This window comes from Schistocerca serialis, chromosome 3 (assembly GCF_023864345.2).
Source record: "Schistocerca serialis cubense isolate TAMUIC-IGC-003099 chromosome 3, iqSchSeri2.2, whole genome shotgun sequence".
NCBI lineage: Eukaryota > Metazoa > Arthropoda > Insecta > Orthoptera > Acrididae > Schistocerca > Schistocerca serialis.
Window position 1 is genome coordinate 825,328,067 of NC_064640.1, and position 24,237 is coordinate 825,352,303.

The 24,237-nt window shown below is 39.1% G+C and overlaps 1 protein-coding gene across 1 annotated transcript in view; it reads left to right on the forward strand.

The window, feature by feature from the left end:
- Window positions 1-24,237, forward strand: part of LOC126471248 (heat shock 70 kDa protein 14-like) — a 196,434-nt gene that overhangs the window by 126,015 nt on the left and 46,182 nt on the right. Inside the window, exon 4 of the mRNA XM_050099365.1 lies at window positions 14,611-14,772. Coding sequence (XP_049955322.1) covers window positions 14,611-14,772 — 162 coding nt within the window. The remainder of the gene's footprint in view (window positions 1-14,610; window positions 14,773-24,237) is intronic.

Consider the following 24,237-nt stretch of genomic DNA (forward strand, 5'->3'; position numbering starts at 1 on the left):
CGAGGGCAAAATGTCGCCGCATTATTAGAGAGAGCAAGATGAGGTGGTGGCAACAGTGCCTGAACGCCATTAATCGTTCCACCAAAAGTTCCATTGTGTGGGAGACCATCAGGAGAATTTCTGGGAGAGGAGGGAGGTGACCCATGGCTGCTGTAATGAATAATGGCACTCTCCACACAGATCCACGAGACATTGCCCACGCTATGGCAGCGTATTTTGCCACGGTTACTGCAACAGCCAGCCAGGATCCGGGTTTCCAGTGCCATAGAGCGTTTGCTGAGAGGTATACTCTGGACTTCCAGTCCACTTCTAATGAAATTTACAATTGCCCATTTTACATGTGGGAGTTGGATTCTGCATTATCGTGACACATCACCTGGTCACAACAGGATCCATTACAGTATGCTACGGCACCTCACAAGGCGCAACAAAGAAATTCTCCTCGCACTTTTTAATGCCATTTGGGCGTCATGTCACTTTCCTGACTCGTGGCATGAGGCAGTTTTAATTCCCATTTTAAAACCTGAAAAGACCGCACGAGCCCAAGTAGCTACCATAGTGTTGCCCTCACTAGTTGCACAAGAAAGACCTGGGAGCGGATGGTCAACCGGCACCTTGTCTGGATGTTAGAATCCCGGCAAGTCCTTAGTCGCTTTCAGTGTGGGTTCAGGAGGGTTTGTTCCACCTTCGATAACCTTGCCCTCCTGGAGGCGGCTATACAGCAAGTTTTCCACCACCATCATCACCTTCTAGGTGCATTTTTTGACATCGAGAAGGCCTACGATACCACTTGGAGGCGTCTCATCCTGGAGCAGCTTCATGAATTTGATTTTCGTGGTTGTCTTCCTCTTTTTATTCAGTCTTTCCTCTCGCCACGATATTTTAGATACCAAATTGGTGACTCCTGTTTGACTGCTTTGAGCAGGAGAACGGTGTCCCTCAGGGTAGTGTTTTAAGCTTTCTATTACAGGGGGGAGGATCCCCCGTTTTGTGATGCTTGTGGTGCGCACATCTCTGTCTGGCACGTTTTAACAGACTGCATTTCATACCGTGATGCAAGGGCAGAAGCACAAGTTGATGGGGATCTGCCCTGTGTTTTAGCTAATGATGAGACGTATGTGTCTAGGATTTTAAAGTTTTGTGAGGTGTCTGGACTCTGGTCTAAACTTCTAGGCTGGAGGTTTTTGTGCCTTGCAAAGTGGCTGGCTCCTCCATTTTTTCCTTGTGGTCAGCTAGCCACTCCCATCTGCTATATTGTTTTAGGTCCCTCTACCACTTTCTTCCTGTGTTGTCCAAGTTTCACTGCTGACAGCATGCTTCGTCCCACACTTCGGTGTGGGTAGGCACATATTTTTCCAAGCTTGTTACCTGTATTTTATGTTCTGTTTTATCTTACTATTCTGAGTATTTTCTTGGCACCCATCTTAATCTGTTACTGGGAGCGGGCGCTGAAGACCTTGCTGTCGTGCACCCAAACAACCCACTACATACTGTACATACATGCTCTCCTCAGCAGGTATGCATGCCGTTTGTCTGCCGTGCCTGGCTACTCGTCCTATGCCTCCTCCTTTGACCGTCAGTATGGTGCATGTCCCTCTTCTCTGTTATCTCCTGGAGTTTGCTTTTGGTTATTGCACCAGCAGATTAACTTAAAACTACCTGCCACTTTTCCTTTGGGTGTGAAACCTTCACCACCTTGGCTTCATGCAGCGGCTCACGTTCACCTTGTACTTCATTTGATTCATAAGGAGACTACTCCAGACTCGCTCTATCCCCATAAGATTTTTCGATCTTCGTACGGAACTTCACGGTAGTACCTTTTTGGAATGCTGATGGCTCTCCGACTGACCTTAGTATTGGGTGTGCTTTCGTTATTTCCACAGAGCATTTTTGGTGTCAGCTTTTGGAAGACTGCTCAGTATTTACAGCAGAGCGGTACCCTGTATCAGGCCACATTATACATCCAGCGACACAGGCTGTTCGATTGTGTCATTTGCTGTGACTCTATACCCTCAGAGCCTGTGTGTGATGCGGGGACCTATGACCTAAGATGTTGAGTCCCATAGTGCCCAGAGCCATTTGAACCATTTGAACCTGTGTGTGATGCACATCATCCATCCCTTAGTGCAGTGGGTCCAGGAAAGCTTTCACTTCCTCACTCTTGATGGGGCCACAGTGATGTTCATGTGGGTTCCTGGTCACATTGGTCTGATGCGAAACGAGGCTGCTGATGCTGCTGCCAAGGTTGCAGTCCTCCTACCTCAGCCAGCTAGTTCTTCCATTCCTTCCGATGATCTGCTTATCGCCATCTGTCAGCAAGTGGTGTCAGTTTGGCATCACCACTAGTCTTCCCTTCACACTAATAAGCTGCAGGGAATTAAACCTCTCCCAGTAGCTTGGACAACTTTCTCTTGGCCCCCTTGCCATGAGGAGATCATTTTAGCTAGGTTGAGTGTTGGGCACTGTCTTTTTAGCCATCATTTGTTAAGTGGTGTTTCCCACCACTTTCTTAATGCTCATTGTCATCAATGTTTAACTGTTCGGCATTTCCTTATGGGATGCCCTTTTTTAACCACTTAAGTTGTACTGTATGTTTGCTGTCCAATTTATCGGCCATTTTAGTGAACAGTGAGAGAGCTGTTGACCGTGTTTTGCTTTTTATCTGTTGTAGCAGTATGGTGAAAGATATTTAATCTTTAGTTCAGGACCTCCATTGTCTTTATGGCTGTTTCTCCAAGAGAGGCTGTCCGTTGATTGTAGTTGCTTTTAACTCCTTTCTCATCTTTGTGTTCTACTGTTCTGACATGGACGCATATGACCTTAGTTGTTTTAATGTCTTAAAACAAAACAAAACAAAACAATCATTGTTACTCCTCATTGTGATCTAATTGCATAAGGCACATAATGCACACTTTGCTCATCCTTCTTCCCTTGCTTTCTTAGATTTAGTGCTCTCTACTGGCAGTGATGTCAGCGCTTGCAGTAGAGCATCACAGTTCCCTTAAATGGCTTAACATGTCCATCATGAACAATGGGAGTCTTTGTTCGTAATTATAACTTTACATTAATGAGTGACTTCATTTTTATGACCTGCTATGGTCTGTGGCGTCATCAGAAATTTCATTGTTTTGTTCGTAGGTGAGCAGGGATTCATCACTAAGACCCATTGACCAATTCTGAACTGTGGTAATTGGTCTATATGTGATCCTATTTGCTATTGACTCTCTAGTGCATCTGTGTTTGCTTTCTTTACCTTCTTCCAAACATTGTGTAATGTCATTGCAAACTTCGTAACTGATTCCCAGTTTTTCCAATTTTAGGCTTAATCACCACAAAAACAGAAGTCAGATTTGTACCATATATTACCTCATATGGTGATGGACCAACACTACACTGGACATCAGAATTGTAAGCTGACATGACATACAGAAGGTAAATGTACCAATCATTGTGATGGAAGTTCACAACAACTACTCAACATCTTACCAACTGTACAGTGAATGTATTCTGTTTTCCTGATAGACTGAGGGAGCCAAGGGCTAGTCCTGAGCTTGTGAGTGCTTAGTAAATGACATAGGTGCTTAATCATACTGGATATAAAATTAGTGCCCTGATCTGTAATTATTGTATCAGGAACACTAAACTTCAGCAACCAGCTTTTCATCATTATCTTTGCCACTGTACTTGCTTTAAAATGCATACTGTAACAGTTATGAGCTTTCTTCATCTTTGATTCTATGAAACATGCTTTCCATATTTTGGCATGAGGTAGAATGGACCACAACAAGAAAAAATTGTCAGGTAAATGTGGACTCAAAAATGCATATCTTTAATAGCTTTGCTACTGTGAAAGACATCTTTTCTACTGAACAAGGGTTCATAGCCCTTAAGGTATGCATTTTAGAGCCTATGTTTAGTACACAATTTTTTCTTGGTTTGGCCCATACTACCCACCTACCGAAATACGGAAAGCAAAGAGCTCATGGTAGAAGAGATTTGGTTCACAGTATCGAATATGAGGTGTTCATAGCTCTTACGACATGCATTTTGGAGTCCATCTTTACCAGATTTTTTCGCTTCGAATGATCGTTCCTGTAATATCCTTGAATATAGACCATTCTTAATGAAATACCATGTATAAGGTCATATGATAGTCATTAATCATTTCAAGCGCAGTTGGCACCACACTGGGGCTGTATTTCATATACCTACACAACAGGCCATAGTGCTTTGTGGACTGCAGCTGTGCCCTAAATACTTGAAATCAAATCTTCCTTCTTGGGCTCTCAGAATTCTGTTTTTCTTTCCTGATTGGTATATGCCTTCATAGTTAAATTCACTTGATTTCAGAGCACAATACGTTAACATACTTGGAGCCTCTTGTGGTCCCAGCAATCACTTCAACACAGCATGGTCTGTCACAACTTTAAACTTTTTCGTGTACGAATAACAGTGGAAATACGTAATAGCATAAATAACAGCCAACATTTCCATCTCTGTGGTTGAATAGTTCTGTTCCACTTATTCATCTGTATCAATGCATATTCTGTCAGGTGTTCCTTGCCATCTACTTCCTAACTGGGAATATATTCAATCACCTGACTGTTCATGTCTATTTGTTTTATTTATTTATTTATTTACATGTCAGGTTCTGTAGGACCAAATGGGGGATCAAATCTCCAAGGTCATGGAAAGTGTCAGTACATGAAATTAAAACATAAAAGTTATAACAGATAAAAATAAATGTTTATGAACCCGAAAGTCAGTCAGTCCATAAGTTTAAGTAAATGAAATCAACCATACAAAAAGTATCAACTTAACTTTTCAAGGAACTCCTTGACAGATTAGGAGTGAGTTATGAGGAAACTCTTCGGTTTCGATTTGAAAGAGTTTTGAATTTTTGTGGTAGCTTATCGAAAATGGATGCAGCAGTATACTGCACACCCTTCTGCACAACAGTTAAGGAAGTCTGATCCAAATGCAGGTTTGATTTCTGGCAAGTATTAACTGAGTGAAAGCTACTTATTCTTGGGAATAAGCTAATATTGTTAACAAGAAATGACTTTAAGGAATATATATATTGAGAGGCCAATGTCAAAATACCCAGACTCGTGAACAGGGTTCGACAAGAGGTTCATGAACCTACACCACTTATTGCCTGAACTGCCTCTTTCTGAGCCAAAAATATCGTTTTAGAGTGGGATGAGTTACCCCAAAATATAATACCATATGATATAAGCGAATGAAAATAAGCAAAGTAGGCTAATTTTCATGTTGAATGATCACTCACTTCAGATATCATTCGAATAGTAAAAGTGGCAGCACAAAGTCTTTGAACAAGATCCTGAACTTGACTTTTCCACAACAGTTTACTATCTATCTGAAAACCTAGAAATTTGAACTTTACAGTTTCACTAATCATATGCCCATTCTTTGCAATTAAAACGTCAGGTTTTGTTGAATTTTGTGCTAGAAACTAAAAACTTAGTCTTACTGTGATTTAGCGTTAGTTTATTTTCTACAAGCCACAAACTTAGGTCATGACCTGCACTATTTGAATCCGAGCCAATTTTGCACACAACATCCTTTACCACCAAGATATTCATCATACAGAAATATTCCGTAAGGATATATGGTGGTCATCCTCAAACTTCATGAAGGCAATTGTTTAAAAATTTAGGCATCCTAACAACCTCTCTTATGAAGTTTGTTGTGAGGCATCAGGCACAATTTAAAAATAGTAGTATTGTTTGTAAGTCTAACACTTGGAACAAAAGTTGCCTCCACTATTCACAACTTAACTTACTCAGCTGTAAAAATATTTGAAAACATCACCTACAAATTAAGGGTGCAGGCACATAATAAAAGTTTTAAAAACAACTGAAATAATTTCTGTTTGACAACTCCTCCTACTCAATGGATTAATTTATATAAAGTTAGTATCTGTATGTTGTTGGGTTCTACTTACCTAATTTTGTTCTAGACTAACACAGCAATATATTCAGTAATATTACTTCTACCAGATTTGATCATGTCCGTGTAATTTTTTTTTTTTAAATAAAAAGTCTTGATCATTTAAAATGAAGCAGATTTTAGCCACCAAATATTAAAATGAAGATGTAACTTGATACATTATTAATGAAATGAGCATAAAGTCTCTGGTATCTATCTTGGAATAACTAAAAACCTGTAACTTTGACTACTTCCAGAATTCACTGAACATACACTCACTCGAACAGAAACAACTACTGAAATTCACCAAAACAGGTAAAACAGGTAAGCAAGTTCCCAAAATGTCTCCTTAATACCTTGGTTTGACAAACTGTAAGATGTAAACAAACTCTAGTCAACACATATCTGTCAGATTTAAAGCTCTCGTGCTTTCTTTAGTACTGCTCATGCTCATGCTTATGCTCGCTTTACCAATAATACCACAACAATGATAAGGAAACAGATCAGCCACTCACATTAGTATGGGGTTTATATTGTTTTCTAGATCTTTCCACCATGTTGGGATTCAGGTGACGCCATCAACTCCATTAAAAAATTTAGGACACTTGTGGATCTCCACTGCTTTCTTGATAAATGAATCCCAGTAACACAAGGTGTGTGCCAGGATTTCAGTGTTGTCAAATAATAATTTGTGTGTGTTGGTAACACCATGCTTTGCAATGAATGGTTTCTCACAACGTCTTAGTTATACATTTTGGAGTGTTTCTTGCACTGTTCATTAATAATGTGATAACACTGTTGTAATAATTCACACCAAACTCACATGATATATTGTAAACCACATGCCTCAAAGACCTAGGACATCTTACTAGGTACAATCCATATTTTTAGAAACTGGATTAAAGATGGGTTATTTTTAAGTATAGTTTTCACTTCACCTCTCAGTTCGGTGAGATGACTTTACTTTCCAGACTTAGGACTTTGTCAATCTCAGTTTATAAGATACACATCAAATTAATTTGGTAAAGATTTCAATATTATATTTTTGACTAATTTACAGCAAAAATAACATTAATAAACTTCCAATCTGATAAAGATGTCACACTTTGCAACTACAGCGTGGGGAAATAGTCGTAGGATCATACGTATTGTTTTCAATAGCTTGTCTTCAAATTGAGAAGCACATTGTGATCAAATTTAGTAATGGCCTGTCAGATAATGATGCACAAAAATCAACATTCAAATTAATTTTATTTATTTTATTTACATGTCAAGTTCCATAGGACCAAACTGAGGAGAAAATCTCCCAGGTCATGGAACATGTCAGTACATGAAATTACAACATAAAAGTAATAATAGATAAAAATAAAATGTATATGAACCCAAAAAAAGTCAATCCATAAATTTAAGTAAATGCACTCTACAATACAACAAGAACTTACCCCAAAATATACCACCATATGATACAAGCGAATGAAAATAAGCAAAGTAGACTAATTTTTGTGTCGAATGATCGCTCACTTCAGATATTGTTCCAATAGTAAAAATGGCAGCATTAAGTCTTTGAACAAGATCCTAAATGTGGGCTTCCCACGACAGTTTACTATCTATCTGAGCACCTAGATATTTTAACTGTTCAGTTTCACTAAATATGCCCACTCTGTGAAATTAAAATGTCAGGTTTTGTTGAATTGTGTGTTAGAAACTGTAAAAACTGAGTCTTACTGTGATTTGGAGTTAATTTATTTTCTAAAAGCCATGAACTTAGGTCAATGTTGGACACAACATACTTTACTACCAAGCTAGCGTCATCAGCAAACAGAAATATTTTAGAGTTACCCATAATACTAGACGGCATATCATTTATATAAATAAGGAACAGGAGTGGCACCAACACTGATCCCTCGGTCTGCCCCCACTTGACTGTACCCCACTGAGACCCCCACATCACAGCCATTCTCAACATTGTGAATAATAACCTCTTGCTGTCTGTTGCTAAAATAAGAGGTGAACCAATTGTGAGCTACTCCCCGTATTCCGTAATGGTCCAACTTCTGGAGCAGTATTTTGTGATCTACACAATCAAATGTCTTAGTTAATTTAAAATACATGCCTACTACAGTAGTACAAGTTTATATGCCAGCTAGCTCTGCAGATGACGAAGAAATTTAAGAAATGTATGACGAAATAAAAGAAATTATTCAGATAGTGAAGGGAGACGAAAATTTAATAGTCATGGGTGACTGGAATTCGGTAGTAGGAAAAGGGAGAGAAGGAAACGTAGTAGGTAAACATGGATTGGTGCTAAGAAATGAAAGAGGAAGCCGCCTGGTAGAATTTTGCACAGAGCACAACTTAATCATAGCTAACACTTGGTTCAAGAATCATAAAAGAAGGTTGTATACATGGAAGCAGCCTGGAGAAACTGACAGATTTCAGATAGATTATATAATGGTAAGACAGAGATTTAGGAACCAGGTTTTAAATTGTAAGACATTTCCAGGGGCAGATGTGGGCTCTGACCACAATCTATTGGTTATGAACTGTAGATTAAAACTGAAGAAACTGCAAAAAGGTGAGAATTTAAGGAGATGGGACCTGGATAAACTGACTAAACCAGAGGTTGCACAGAGTTTCAGGGAGAGCGTAAGAGAACAAATGGTAGGAATGGGGGAAAGAAATACAGTAGAAGAAGAATGGGTAGCTTTGACGGATGAAGTAGTGAAGGCAGCAAAGGATCAAGTAGGTAAAAAGACGAGGGCTAGTAGAAATCCTTGGGTAACAGAAGAAATATTGAATTTAATTGATGAAAGGAGAAAATATAAAAATGCAGTAAATGAAGCAGGCAAAAAGGAATACAAACGTCTCAAAAATGAGATCGACAGGAAGTGCAAAATGGCTAAGCAGTGGTGGCTAGAGGACAAATGTAAGGATGTAGAGGCTTATCTCACTAGGGGTAAGATAGATACTGCCTACAGGAAAATTAAAGAGACCTTCGGAGAAAAGAGAACCGCTTGTATGAATATCAGCAGCTCAGATCGAAACACAGTTATAAGCAAAGAAGGGAAAGCAGAAAGGTGGAAGGAGTATATGGAGGGTCTATACAAGGGCGATGTGCTTGAGGACAATGTTATGGAAATGGAAGAGGATGAAAATGAAGATGAAATGGGAGATACGATACTGCGTGAAGAGTTTAACACAGCACTGAAAGACCTGAGTCGAAACAAGGCCCCGGGAGTAGACAACATTCCATTAGAACTACTGACGGCCTTGGGAGAGCCAGTCCTGACAAAACTCTACCATCTGGTGAGCAAGATGCATGAGACAGGCGAAATACCCTCAGACTTCTAGAAGAATATAATAATTCCAATCCCAAAGAAAGCAGGTGTTGACAGATGTGAAAATTACCAAACTATCAGTTTAATAAGTCATGGTTGCAAAATACTAATGTGAATTCTTTACAGACGAATGAAAAAACTAGTAGAAGCCAACCTAGGGGAAGATCAGTTTGGATTCCGTAGAAATATTGGAACACGTGAGGCAATACTGACCCTACGACTTATCTTAAAAGAAAGATTAAGGAAAGGCAAACATACGTTTCTATCATTTGTAGACTTAGAGAAAGCTTTTGACAATGTTGACTGGAATACTCTCTTTCAAATTCTAAAGGTGGCGGGGGTAAAATATAGGGAGCGAAAGGTTATTTACAATTTGTACAGAAACCAGATGGCAGTTACAAGAGTTGAGGGGCATGAAAGGGAAGCAGTGGTTGGGAAAGGAGTGAGACAGGGTTGTAGCCTCTCCCCGATGTTATTCAATCTGTATATTGAGGAAGCAATGAAGGAAACAAAAGAAAAATTTGGAGTAGGTATTAAAATCCATGGAGAAGTTAATAAAAACTTTGAGGTTCGCCGATGACATTGTAATTCTGTCACAGACAGCAAAGGACTTGGAAGAGCAGTTGAACGGAATGGATAGTGTCTTGAAAGGAGGATATAAGATGAATATCAACAAAAGCAAAATGAGGATAATGGAATGTAGTCAAATTAAGTCGGGTGATGCTGAGGGTATTAGATTAGGAAATGAGACACTTAAAGTAGTAAAGGAGTTTTGCTGTTTGGGGAGCAAAATAACTGATGATGGTCAAAGTAGAGAGGATATGAAATGTAGACTGGCAATGGCAAGGAAAGCATTTCTGAAGAAGAGAAATTTGTTAACATTGAGTATAGATTTAAGTGTCAGGATGTCGTTTCTGAAAGTATTTGTATGGAGTGTAGCCATGTAAGGAAGTGAAACATGGACGATAAATAGTTTGGACAAGAAGAGAACAGAAGCTTTCGAAATGTGGTGCTACAGAAGAATGCTTATGATTAGATGGGTAGATCACATAACTAATGAGGAGATGTTGAATAGGATTGGGGAGAAGAGAAGTTTGTGGCACAACTTGACTAGAAGAAGGGATCGGTTGGTAGGACATGTTCTTAGGCATCAAGGGATCACCAATTTAGTATTGGAGGGCAGCGTGGAGGGTAAAAATCGTAGAGGGAGACCAAGAGATGAATACACTAAGCAGATTGACAAGGATGTAGGTTGCAGTAGGTACTGGGAGATGAAGAAGCTTGCACAGGATAGAGTAGCACGGAGAGCTGCATCAAACCAGTCTCAGGACTGAAGACCACAACAACAAGAAGCAACTTCCCCACCCCACAAAGAACTCCTTGAAAAACAGCCAGCTAATCTGTATCCTGGTAAAGGAAGCCCCTGAATTGTCAAATTATTTTGTGGTACTCCAATATACCAATAATTCCAGAATCACATCTGTAAGCAGTTCACTAACTTTATCTCTAATACCTTTTATATTTTGATGAAATATGCTAATTCCTTCTCTTCTTGGAAACATGACTTCCTCTGAATATAAGCCTTTAGTTAGAGGGACTTCCTTTTAGCAGTTATACATATCAGCTGTCTTCACTCTAAAATAAGTGCAGCTTCAACATCAATTACTACAGGAATTTTTCCATGAGTGATCCTACCAACACCCACTACACTGTCGTCTATAAGCTTTTCCAGCTTCCCCTTCCCATACCTTCTGAGGTGGAGGCCATGCCTAGTGAAACATGACAGAATAAATTGTCCCTCATAGTTTGGGAATATCAGTACCAGGTTTGTTGTCAATGCTCCCTTCAATTTTTCAAACGCTGTCTAAAAGTTGACTATGGAAATTCCACACCTTTTTTCAACAAATGATTCAATAGCTTAGCAATTTCGGTAAACTCTTCAATGAATTCCCATTATTAATTACAGAACCATAAAAATGATTGAAACTGCTATGTAGTTTGTGGTGGTAAGAAAACACATTCTGCAGAAGTTAGGCGTGCGTCAATATTCACATCTTCCTCTCATTACAGAGTGTTAACTGTGCTGGATTTAGCCTCTTAAAGAATTCCTCTGACCATTGCATGTGCTCTTCCATATCCTTAGAAAATGCAGTTATGTTGTTGAGATAAAAAACAGTCTTGATTTTAATCCTCTGAGCACTCCATCAGATACTAATAGCCTCCGAGATAGCTGGCACATCCTTCAGACCAAATGGCAGCCTAAAATATTGATAGTGACTCCAAGGGACAGTAAATGTGGTCTTTGGCCGCCCTTCCAGAACCACTTCCAACAGTGATAACCACTCCTCATACACATTGTGAAGTATTTACATTGACTTAAGTTCTCTCTAATCTCCATTATATTTAGTACAGGATGTCTGTCCATCACCGCTCATGCAGCAAAATCTATGCTTTTTTGTTCCATTCTATGATTTTTTCAGGACTATTACAATGGTAGCTGCCCATGGACTGTAACTTGATTCAGTATTGCCCTCAGCCAGCAGTTGATCAATAAATTCTTCCAGTATAGGTTATAGGTGCCTAGGTATCCTGTACGGCTTCTTATACACTAGAGCATTGTTAACCATTGGTATGGTATGGCGAGTTACCAGTATTGCAGGTAATGATTGACTGGGATTGAACAGGTTGACAAATCATATTAACAAGACTTTCATTGTTGACTTATCTCTTCCCTCCAAATTGTTTTACCTTCTCGCATAATGCAATTGTGTTGATGGTCTGGTTGTGGCAAAGGTCCTCACACGACCTACCCAGATTATACTCGTCCATGATCTCGAAGTTTGCAATCTATAAGCTCAACTTATCAGAGCTAAAATCATCCACACTTTCCAAAACCATACAATCCCCATCTATTTCCTTCACATGTACCAGGCTTCAGTGCACAATATAGTGCAACATGTCCATCTTGTTATTGCATTCCAGTACCTCTGCAACACGCATCATCTGAAGGTCAGTACCCACCCACATTTGTAACACTGAAGTTTTCTGCATTGCTTTTTAACATGGTCCATATGTCCACAGCTGTAGCATTTCACCTTTGTGTGGAAAAAGAAACACACAACCCTTATCTTGTCCTCAGGCCACAATATTGATCTCTTCCACTTGCTTAGCAGCCATAATGGTGGCAGCAAAATCCTTCGGGTTTTCCATTGTCGCTCTCCTTGACATGTCTGCTGGAAGTCCTCTTAAAAACACATCTGATTCCTGTTCTCCTCTTCTTGTGGAGTAATTCTGTCTGCTTCTACTTTCTGTGTAAACTCGTACAAGTTAGCATTGATTTTCCTAATTCTGCCTATGAATGCCTCTACCAACTCACTTCACTTTTGAGACAACCCATTAAGCTGTTCTCTAAAAAAGCCTTGCAATATTCTGCTTGCGATAATGTGCTTAGTGGGCCTTCTTAAGCTGCTTAAATGTCTGTACTTTATCCAGCACTTGATGGTACTGATGTATGCTGCTTGCATCACAACCAACTGTAATTTAGACAAATCCAAGAATGTCTTGTCTGACCAACTGCCCAATCTAGCGGCAGCTTCCAGGTCATCACTGAACATTGAGACATCCTCGGTTGCCCTATCCGAAAAAGGAGTTGCTAGATTAGCTGTGACAGGATCCAGAGAAGGGATAGGTGAACTAACCAAAGCTTTTGCTTCCACTACATCCACTTGTTTATGCTCATTCTCGCTATTAAAAGTCTCCTTCTCTTTGCAAAGCTTCATTTATCTCCTTTAGCTCGGCAAACTGCCTTGCCAAGAGTTCATCCATTTTCTGGATTGTCATTGTTTCTGTTTTTGGCATTGTGCAAACTCTTAACACACCACTCTAATGAAAGCATCAACCACAATACACACAGGCATGGTTACAAGAACAAACTACACTATTCCTTATGAAGGATAATAGCCCACTGTTATTCAGAACACTGATGCACTTTGTGGCCATTGCTTCGTCTTGTGCTGCACACAGCTGGCACCACTCACATGCATAGGAAGTCATTCCCAGCCAAATTACAATACTGGCACCTCACTGGTTGTAAGTAACATTCCTTATAATTACCCCTATACAACAGAATCCCAATCCCTGAAAAGGCAGCAGGTCATAGTTAACGGGCAGTGCCATTGGCTGGTGATGACTTCATTCATTTCTGGTTGTTTGGTTTAGTTGGCTCCGGAAGTAACAGTTTAGAATCGCAGACAGTCTAGTACCGGCTGTACAGCTGTTGTACATTCTGAGGCTCAGTCTCTTTTGCATTTTATGCTAAGGAAAATTCAGTAACAGGGTGTAATTTTTCAGAACTGTAAAATGCAGATATTTGGTTATGTTATCTATGTAAACCAAAGTGTGTTTGCTGAGACTGTGGTAGATGTTATAGATTTTGATAATGATCTTAAACCTACATAGATGTGTGAAAAAATACTAATATAATTTAGGTGCAAATCCCCATGTCCTGTATGGGCATCCGTTGTTCAGTGTGTTTATGGTGGTGAGGTATGTGGATGCTTCAGACTTTTATTGAGAGAGAGACAGAGAGAGAGAGAGAGAGAGAGAGAGAGAGAGAGAGAGAGAGAGAGAGAGAGAGAGAGAGAGATCTGCAAAAAGGGATATAATTGAAATGTAATCATCAAATGATTCTCTTAAATTTTTTCAAATTGAGTTGATATAACAAACCAAAATCTGAACTCACTTTCAAGATGAGTGAGGTTCAAATCACCACCTGGCCATTTTAATTTAAGTTTTCTGTGATTTCCTCTTCTCACTTCAAAGAAATGCAATAATAATTTGATTCCAGTGCCGTTTCCTTCACATCTCCTCATGAGCTAATGTTCTGTTCCTAATGTTCTGGGTTGACAAAATGTTAATCTTTTATATTTCTTCCTTTTTATCTGATAAAATAAAGAAACCACATACAGAAATATGTGCATGTGTTATTCAGTTGTTTCTGCTTGGACTGTGTTATAATGAAATATGTTGTTTTAATGGTGACAGCATCTTTCAAGAACCTAGAGGACAGATGTCAAGTGAGAAAATTTATGTATTCTTCTTGTTATTTTGTGTAATCCTTAATTTGGATGGTAGGATGAGGAATCAAACCTGTATACTCCCATATATAAATTAGTCAGTTCTTGTAAATAATTACTGGATTTAATTTTTTGTGTTTTTTTATCCAGAAATTGAGTAATCGTTGTTTAGTATAACATTGTTTGTAATTATATAATTTGTATTTATAAATAATTTATGAGTAATGATTACATACCTCCTGCAGGATGTGCCTCGTTTATCGCCTGGGGGGAGCTACAATGGATGTTACAGTTGTATTGTGCTGTGCAGGAATGTACACAGTGAAAGGCCATGTGTATAAAGCAAACTTCGGAGGGGACAAGTTCACAGATATACTTGCCAACTTCCTCGCCGAAATATTTCACCAGTGAGTTCAATTGGTCTCTGTTATTACAAGATGTCTCTCTTCTTGACACTGTGTTATTGTAATATTGTTGATAATTACCCTATGTATGATTTGTGATCAAAAAGTAATGGAAATTTTTATTTTCCTAAAGAATCTTTGTTTATTCATAATCATCAGCCTTTTCCGCTTCAAAGTAATCCCCCTCAGATATGATACACTTACGCCAGCACTTTTTCCAATCCTGGAAGTGCTTCAGAAATTCACTTTTCGTTATGATGTTCAGCTCCTTCAGTGATTCTGTTTTTATCTCATCGGGGTGGCAAAACAACGTTCTCTCATTGTTTTCATCGACCTCAGGTATAGGAAGAAGTTGCATTAGGCCATGTTTGGTGAGTATGGTGGCTGAGGCGACATAACGTTTTTGGCTTTTGCCAAAAAATCGTGATCAAGCATTGAGATGTGAACGGGAGCATTATCGTGGTGCAATTTCCACGAGTAGTTTTGCCACAGTTCTGGCAGGTTTTTTTTAGGACTGCTTCATGCAAACAGCACTTAACTTACAGGTAGCGTTCCTTATTGACTGTACAACCATAAGACAAGAACTCTTGATGCACTATCCAATTGTCATTGAAGAAAACAGTGAGAAGAACCTTGGCATGTGATCGAATTTGTTGAATTTTTTTCAGTCCTGGCTCTTCAGGCAGTTTCCATTGGGATGATTGGGTCTTGGTGTTAGTGTCATACCCGTATACCCATGTTTTGTCACCTGTTTTAATCTTATTTAGAAGTTCTGGATTGTTGTCAACTTTGTTCAGCATTTCCTGAGTGAAGTCTAGGTGGCGACGTTTTTGGTCAAAATTCCATGATTTTGGAGCAAACTTTGCTGCTGGTTCACGTTTAATTCCCAAAACACCCACAAAAAAAAAAACTTGGCATGAGCCAAAGGATACGCTGACATCATCAGCAACGTCTCTGATGGTGATTTGGTGGTTTTCCAGAGCCATTTTCTTTACTACTTCCACTTTATAAGTAATGATGTGCTAGAGCATCCAGAACGGTTACTGTCTTTGTCTTCTCAACCCTCTTTGGAATGTCCATACCCCTCATAAATTCTTGTCTTACTCATAGTAGAGTTGCCAAAAGCCACAGTCAGTATTTCAAATGTTGTGCTACACTTTATTCAATTTTTCAAGCAAAATTTAGTGCAACAGTGTGGGGAAAACATAGATTGCTACTTACTGTAAAGATAACACACTAAATTGGAGACAGGCACAGTTAAAAGACTCAAATAACCTTTTAGCAATGGCCTTCATTGGAAAAATAGAAACACACACCATTCATTCACACAAGCAAGCACACCTCACGCACACATGACCACCAACTCCAGCATCTTAGGTCTGACCCCAGCTGCCAGAGTTGGCGGTCAGTAGTTCATGAGGTGTGCTTGCTTGTGTGAATGAATGGAGTGTGTGTCTCCTTTTGCAATGAAGGCTGTTGCTGATAGCGTATTTGTAAGCATCTTTTAATTGTGCCTATCTGCAACTAACAGTAAGTAGCAGTCTATCTTTTCCTATGTTGGATACTCCTGCCTGGAGTTTCCATTGTTTAAAATTTAGTGTAAATTCTTTGATCCACCTTTTTCGAAAGTAAAACATTTTCCAGGGACTCTGAAAACACGTATAACCTTTTCGACTGTGAACAATAAAATAAATATTTAAAACAGCTGAAAATCCCAAACATATATCAGGAACATGTGTATCAACAAGAGAAAAAAAGGAAAGAAATTGAAGATCAGATGTATGAAGCCCACGAAATAAAAAAATTCCCATTACTTTTTTTATCACACTTTGTATTATGTGTAGTGATGATTGTTGTCCCGCTCCTAGTAGATGGTCATTTTGACAATATGTGCAAAATGCACCTGTCTCCTTTGAAAATATAATATTTTACTGTTAATTCTTTTCCAAACACTACAGAAGACTGCCAGTGGTGTATGAAATACAGTAATATTGTTGTTGTTGTTGTTGTTGTTGTTGTGGTCTTCAGTCCTGAGACTGGTTTGATGCAGCTCTCCATGCTACTCTATCCTGTGCAAGCTTCTTCATCTCCCAGTACCTACTGCAGCCTACATCCTTCTGAATCTGTTTAGTGTATTCATCTCTTGGTCTCCCTCTACGATTTTTACCCTCCACACTGCCCTCCAATACTAAATTGGTGATCCCTTGATGTCTCAGAACATGTCCTACCAATCGATCCCTTCTTCTAGTCAAGTTGTGCCACAAGCTCCTCTTCTCCCCAATTCTATTCAATACCTCCTCATTAGATATGTGATCTACCCATCTAATCTTCAGCATTCTTCTGTAGCACCACATTTCGAAAGCTTCTATTCTCTTCTTGTCTGAACTATTTATTGTCCACGTTTCACTTCCATACATGGCTACACTCCACACAGTAATATTATGAACAGTAAATTGTCTTGGGTTTATTAATGAGTTTTCAGTGATGATGAAAAGTATAAATTGCCTTGAAGTAGAATACATGTATGATGCAATTTGAAACAGTATTGAGATGTATTCATAGTCTTACGTTTGTTGTGTAAACTGTGTTACTAAACATCTAACCCACTATTTGGCATATGGTTCATGATGCCAGTTACAGATTGCCTATCTGATGGCTTCCAAGGGCAACAAAAATTTGACTTTCAGTATTTCATTTAATTATTGGCCAAATTTAAAACATTAAAATTCTGTCATAATTTACTCATTAAGAGGTATAAATCTTATGTTAAAAGTCGGGCACAGTAATAAAAGTCTTATAGTTAGAAATGATGCACGTATCTTGAGGCAGCATAACTCAGGGCGTGCAAGTTGTCCAGGCTATATTCACCCAGAATTTGAGAATGAGAGCACTTAGCAACTTCCAACTAACTTTACACGTAATTTCAAATCTTTTCTAAACTTTTCTCACTTACATGATTAATGTCAAATATATTTAACACATTAACTCGTTTGTAGAGTAATCATACAGTCTGAAACTGTTTTATACATGAGTGTTAGATTCTTTAAAGAATCTTCATTGAGGTTTACTGTTAATTACTAGGATGTGATCAGAAAATTGGCTATAGCAGTTGTCAATGCTAGTATTGCAAACCCATGCAAGGTTGCATTTATATGGTGAAATGTATTATAATGTGAGATAATGTAATGGAGAAAAACTGTGTAGCTTTAATACAGGGTGTACATAAAGTCCGGGAACACTTTCAATTATTTATTGCGTAAGAACCAAACATTGTACAGATATCATACATGTCGTCTTGAAGAGAAACCCTGTAGGTTTTTTTCCATGTATACCATGTAGTTTGGTAATTTGCCGATAGTCAGGGCTAGTCGCAAACGTGGCAGGTTTTCTGTGTGTTGGAGTTCGACAAAAACGAGTGTACTACAGCTGTTCAATGGATGCTTAAAACCAAGTATGGTAAGAAGCCACCAACAAGGAAGGCCATTTAGCACTGGTACAAAAAATTCATGAGGATGGGTTGCTTGTGCCCAGATAAGAGAAGCATGTATGAGAGACTGGGAAGGCAATTTAATCAACCAAGATAGCATAACTCTTGTTACAGATCCTTACCATTTTGAAATGATGGGAAACATTAGCTCAGAAAATAACTGGATATGTAACCAAATATTTGCTAAGTAAATGTTGATAAATATAAAGATAGAAGGAACCAGGGCATAAACAGTGGAATTACATCTTGATAGCAAAACGGACAGTGTGTGACATAAATTTGAGCCCTGTGCATGATTACCCGTAAACACTATTTCTAAGTTTTTCTTTGGTTTCCTTCACTGCTTGCTCATTGTACCAGTTGAATAACACCAAGGATAGGCTAGAGCCCTGTCTCTTTCCCTTCTCAATCACTTCTTCCCTTTCATGCCCTTCAACCCTTATAATTGCTATTAATCTTTCCTGGTGTTGGCTTCTACCAGTTTTTCCCTTTTGTAAATAATTTCAGTATTTTGCAACCGTGAATTACTATACTGATATTTTGGTAATAGTCACACCTGTCAGCAACTGCTTCCTTTGGAATTGGAATTATTCTTCTGGAAGTTTGAAGGTATTTTGCCTGTTGTCTCATATATTTTGCACACCAGGGTGCGTAGTTTTGTCATGACTGGTTCTCAAAAGGACATCAGCAGATGTTACTGATAAAAATGTACCTAAGGGGCCTTGTTTCAGCATAGATCTTTTGGTCCTAGGTCAAATTACCCTTGCAGTATCATAGCTCCCATCTCATCTTCATCTACTTCCTTTTCCCCTTTCTATAATACTGCCTTCAACTTAATTTCCCTTGTATAGCTCATCTATATATTTCTTCCACATTTCTGCTTTCCCCCGTTTGCTTGGTACTGGTTCTCCATCTAAGCTCATGATATTCATATAGCTGCTTCTCTTTTTTTCCAAATCCCTCTTAATTTACCCGTAGGCAGTATCATTCCCTTGCAAACATTTGCTCATGCCCTGGTGGAATGTCCGCTTTTTAACAATATCGTAATCTAGTCAGTTACTTTATATTTTAAGATTAAAAAAGAAATATTTATAGATTTTTAATGAATTCTTCTACCAGATTCTGCAAATGCTTTAAAATTTTCAGTTAAACTTACCCCAAAAATTTAAATCTTAGGATTAGATGTCACTTTCCCAGTGAATGTCATACTAAATATTTTCAGGTTTAGGTCCATACTTGCACATCAGTAACTATTTAAGTAGTATGTTGTAAATAAAAATCTTGATGAAATTTCCATTTCTTAAATTATTTTTATGGCGGGCTTAAAGTAGCACTCATTGATAGCCCACATTACTGAAAGTGCGTTGATATTACTAAGAGTTTGGTAAAAGATATTTTTAGGTTCTGGACCCTACTTACATATTAGTATGTATTTAAAAAGTATGTTGTTGATGCAAGTAAAGAACAAATAATGAATATTTCTGTTTAAAAATTTTTTTTAGGGCAACTGTCGGGAAAAATGTGTTGGTATTGCTAGAGTTAAACAAATGTCTTCAAGATGATCATTAGTGAACATTACATAGTATTCTGGGCCCACATTTTTGAGCAACGAAGACTTACAAAAGAAAGATGAGTTACCCTAGGACATTATTCCATATGACATTATTGAATTAAAGTATGCAAAATATGTCACCTTACTGATTTGTCTCCCCAAGGTTTACAATGATTCTAAGTGCAAATGCAGCTGAACTAAGCTGTTTTAAGAGTTCCAAAATTAAATCCCTGGAATATATTGCTAGACTTACTAAGTACAACATTCTGCAGTCTTTTGTGTAGCTATGGCATTGATTGGTTGGTTATACCATCAATCCCACCAAACTTCAATTTATCTAAGAGAATGCTGCGATTCACATAATCAGATGCCTTAGTTAAGTTGCAGAAAATACCAGATGGCGCTATTTTATTATTTAGTGCTCGTAAAATTTGGCAAGGGAATATGTAAATGGCATTCTCAGTAGAGCAACTCTTCTGAAACCCAAACTGTGGTTCGTTGAGGATATCAGTGCTGCTAAGGTGAGATAATATTCTAGAATACATCACTTTCTCAAACATTTTGGAAAATGGTGTCAGCAGTGAAGCTGGTCAGTAGTTATTGAACTGACATCTCTTTTTATCACCTTTCTTAAAGAGAGGTTTGACAACAGAATATTTCAGCCTCTTTGGAAAAATGAGTTATGTTAGTGATACATCACATATTTCAGATAAGACCATGCTTTTTATATTGGAACAAAACTTTATAATATTGTATTGGAAACACTATCTAAACCAGATGAGCTTTTATTTTCAAGAGTATGGATAATTTTCTGAATTTCAGAAGGAGAAGTTGGTAATACATTCATATGATTGAATTTTATGAGAGTTTCAACACACTGCTGTGATTTTCCCCTTTAACTGTTTGTCCCTATACTTTCTACCAGTTATTAAATGTACTTACTACCCGTGACTCATCATTACATCACTGCCATTCAGTTCAGTAGTGGTGATATCCTGTGCCTCGTTGTCCTGTCTCTCGTTTCACTGCATTCCATAAAGCCCCAAGTCTGTTGTCAGAATTACTGATTTCTGACGTGATGTGAAGGTTTCTTGAATTTTTAATAATTTTTCTTAGTAATTTTGAGTAGTTTTGTTGTGTGCAACTACAGCTGGATCAATACTTGTTCTTGCTAATAGGTACATTTTCCTTTTCCTTGAAGATGATATTTTAATCGCTGTAGTGATCCATGGTTTTCATATGGCCATTTAATATTCTTTCTAATTAGCATATATGGAAAGGTATTTTCAAATAATTAAATGAATTTATCATGGAATAGATAAAATTTAATTTAGCATTTGGTTCAGCATAAATTTCATCTCAGGTTATCTCTTGTAAGCTGTTCTTAAAAACATCTGTTGTGGAGGCATTAATTATTCTGATTTCCACTTAAGTGTATCCATACTGTAAGGCACTAGGTAATTTATCCTAACAAACAGTGCATCATGTTCAGAGAGAGCATTTGTTACTGGGTAAACGGTATTTTTCTGGCTTTGAGCTTTAAAACCAATTAGGGTCCTACAGTCTTTATCCATCTGTGTTGGAAAGTTAATTACTGGAATCAAATTGTGTGATCCAAATAAAGTTCCCTATTTTTCCTATCAGGATCCTTTAGAAAATGTGCATTGAAGTCACCACAGACCATTAACTGCTTGCTGCTGCCTGACAGATAGCACAGTAAGGAATCCAGATTCCTTATAAATAGTTTAAAATTTCCTTGTGGGTATCTATATAATTCACAGATACACTTCTCTGTATGCTGATCACTTCAAAAACTACTTGCCTTAATGTTTTTGAACTTGTGTTATGTCTTAATATATGTAACAAATCTTCCTTTTCATATATTATTTCTGCATGAGTAAGCTGCTGGAGTTAATGTTTTATACATAATAATAACAAGGAGCATATTAAGAGTATTAGAAAATAGTCTTGCTGCATATAATGTTAATTTATAGCAGTGCACTTTAGTAGTATCTTTACACACCTTGTGATCACATGGTTTCTTTGTCAATGAAAGTCTCTCTATTGTATAACAGATTTGTTTTCGTGACCACTCACACCATTAATCCTCACATAAATCCATATTTTATGATTTTAGTCTCATTTTCCATTTCTTAATAGCTGTACTTTATTTACATGTATCATCTTGAACATGCAAATCTGAAGTGTCCTCCAGTTTCCCCCGTTCGTGTTCTGTGAGAGCCTACACTCATCTACTTTGTCTTATTTGTTGCTGACAGCCACCTTTACCTGTGCACTCTAATATGCATAACAAGAAGTTACAAGCAGAGGATTTGAATGTAATTTTTAAAATATTAAATGTAAATCACACCATTTCACATAGTTTTACACTTCCAATTATTATCTCTCTTATTCCGTCGTCATTCTATCATTTACAAAATTCAAACGAATAAAGAAATGTGTTGATGAACTGCTATGATAAAAATGTGTCTTTGCTTACAGTATGAACGTTACAACAGCTACTAGTGATAGTTAGCGCTCTAATCAACCTACCATATGCGGCCGATCACTACACACACTCCCCCCTGCGGGTCCAGGGATTACAATAGGCCCGAGGTATTCCTGTCTGTCCTAAGAGGTGAGAAAAATGAGTCTCATACGTTTCGGCCTCTATGGGGTGGTCCCCTGTAGGGTTTGACCTCCATTTTTCAAAATTTTCCCAAAGAGTGAGCGAATTGGGGAAGGGCGCCTTACATGGTTTATCCTGTCCATTCTCTATAGAGATCTTTAGCCCACTTCCTCGCCGTTGCATTGCAGTCCAGCTCATCCTCCATCTCTTGGGCAAGGAACCTTCCTGAATGTGTTTTCCACCATGCACTGTGCAGTGTCGCTTTCTGCACCAACGATGACCATGGACTTATTTTGCACCTCATATCCAGCATGGCAGCAAGTCCGTTGTGGTGGGGCCACCATGTACCCTGTTGGTTGTAGCCCCCTGACAAAACGGGGATGGCTCTGCTGATGCCTGTGCTGTTAACTCCCAACATATGCCAAGGATATGCCTGTCACTCTGGGGCATCAGGACTCCCGGCAATGGCCATCGTGCCAGGTGGCCTTTGCTGTGGCTGGGTGGTCAGAGTGGGTGGCATCGGGGCAGATGATGCGCAATGAAGTGTACCACATCATCACTTGGCGGTGATCAGCCACCAGCAGTCTCTAAGAGTTCCACGTCTCAGTACAATGCAAGAAATTCTGACCCTAAATCATTCCCCTCCCATGGGGGAACGCCAAGCTAAGGATGGCAGTGAACCTTATTCACCCTGGTACCTCGTACGTAAGAGAGCTGATGGGGACTCCTTTGTTTCGATGAAGTCACAGTTTTTGTAGAGCATTTGCAGGAAAAGTTTAGGGAGGTGGAGGGCTTATCCAAAATGCGTTCTGGGTCAGTCTTGATAAAAATAGCATCCTCTGCCCAGTCATGGGCTTTACTCACTTGTAAAAAGTTGGGGGATGTTTCTGTTACCATCACACCACATAAGAGCTTAAATATGGTGCAGGGTACTATATTCCACAGAGGCCTTCTTTTACTGTCTGAAGATGAGCTGTGCGCCAATTTAGAGCAGCGAGGTGTACATTTCGTCCGGCATGTCCTCCGGGGTCTGAGGGATAATCAGGTTGCCAACGGTGCCTTCATCTTGGCCTTCGAGGGTGATACATTGCCTGAGAAGGTCAAGGTGGTGGTCTACCGCTGTGATGTAAAGCCCTATATCCCTGTCCCGATGCGGTGCTGTAAGTGCTGGAAGTTTGGCCATATGTCTTCCCGCTCTACTTCCAACGTCACATGTTGAGATTATGGATGTCCATCACATCCCAATACTCCATGTGCCCAGCCTCCCATCTGTGTCAACTGGGGTGAGCATCATTCACCTTGCTCGCCAGACTGCAGGATTTTACAGAAAGAGAGGAAAATTATGGAATACGAAACCCTGGACTGACTGACCTGGACTGAGACTAAGAGAAAATATGAGCGCCTACATCCTGTGGCTATGACCACCTCACACGCTGCCGCTATGAGAACAGTTGTAGCTCCATCAGTTCCATGAATTCCACTCGACTCTTGGAACCAGAAGGCTACGCCTGCCCCCTTGGTGGGGGGGGGGGGGGGAGGGGGGGGGGCAATTCCCTCCTGTTGCTCCCGCATCGCCTACCTCGGGAGCACTGCCCCACCAACCATCGGGGACACCAGCCCCACTTCTCAGCTGGAGAAGTGTAAGTCTTCTTCGGCTCCTCTCGCCAGGAAGGGATCCCTTGGGTCACTCCCTTCCCAGCTTTCTGCTAGTGGGAAAGATGATGCTGCCAGTGGCCAAAGTGCCCAAAAGTAGCTGGTTGTAGGGTTTCACAATCATCCTGAGTCCCGGAGACTGAATTA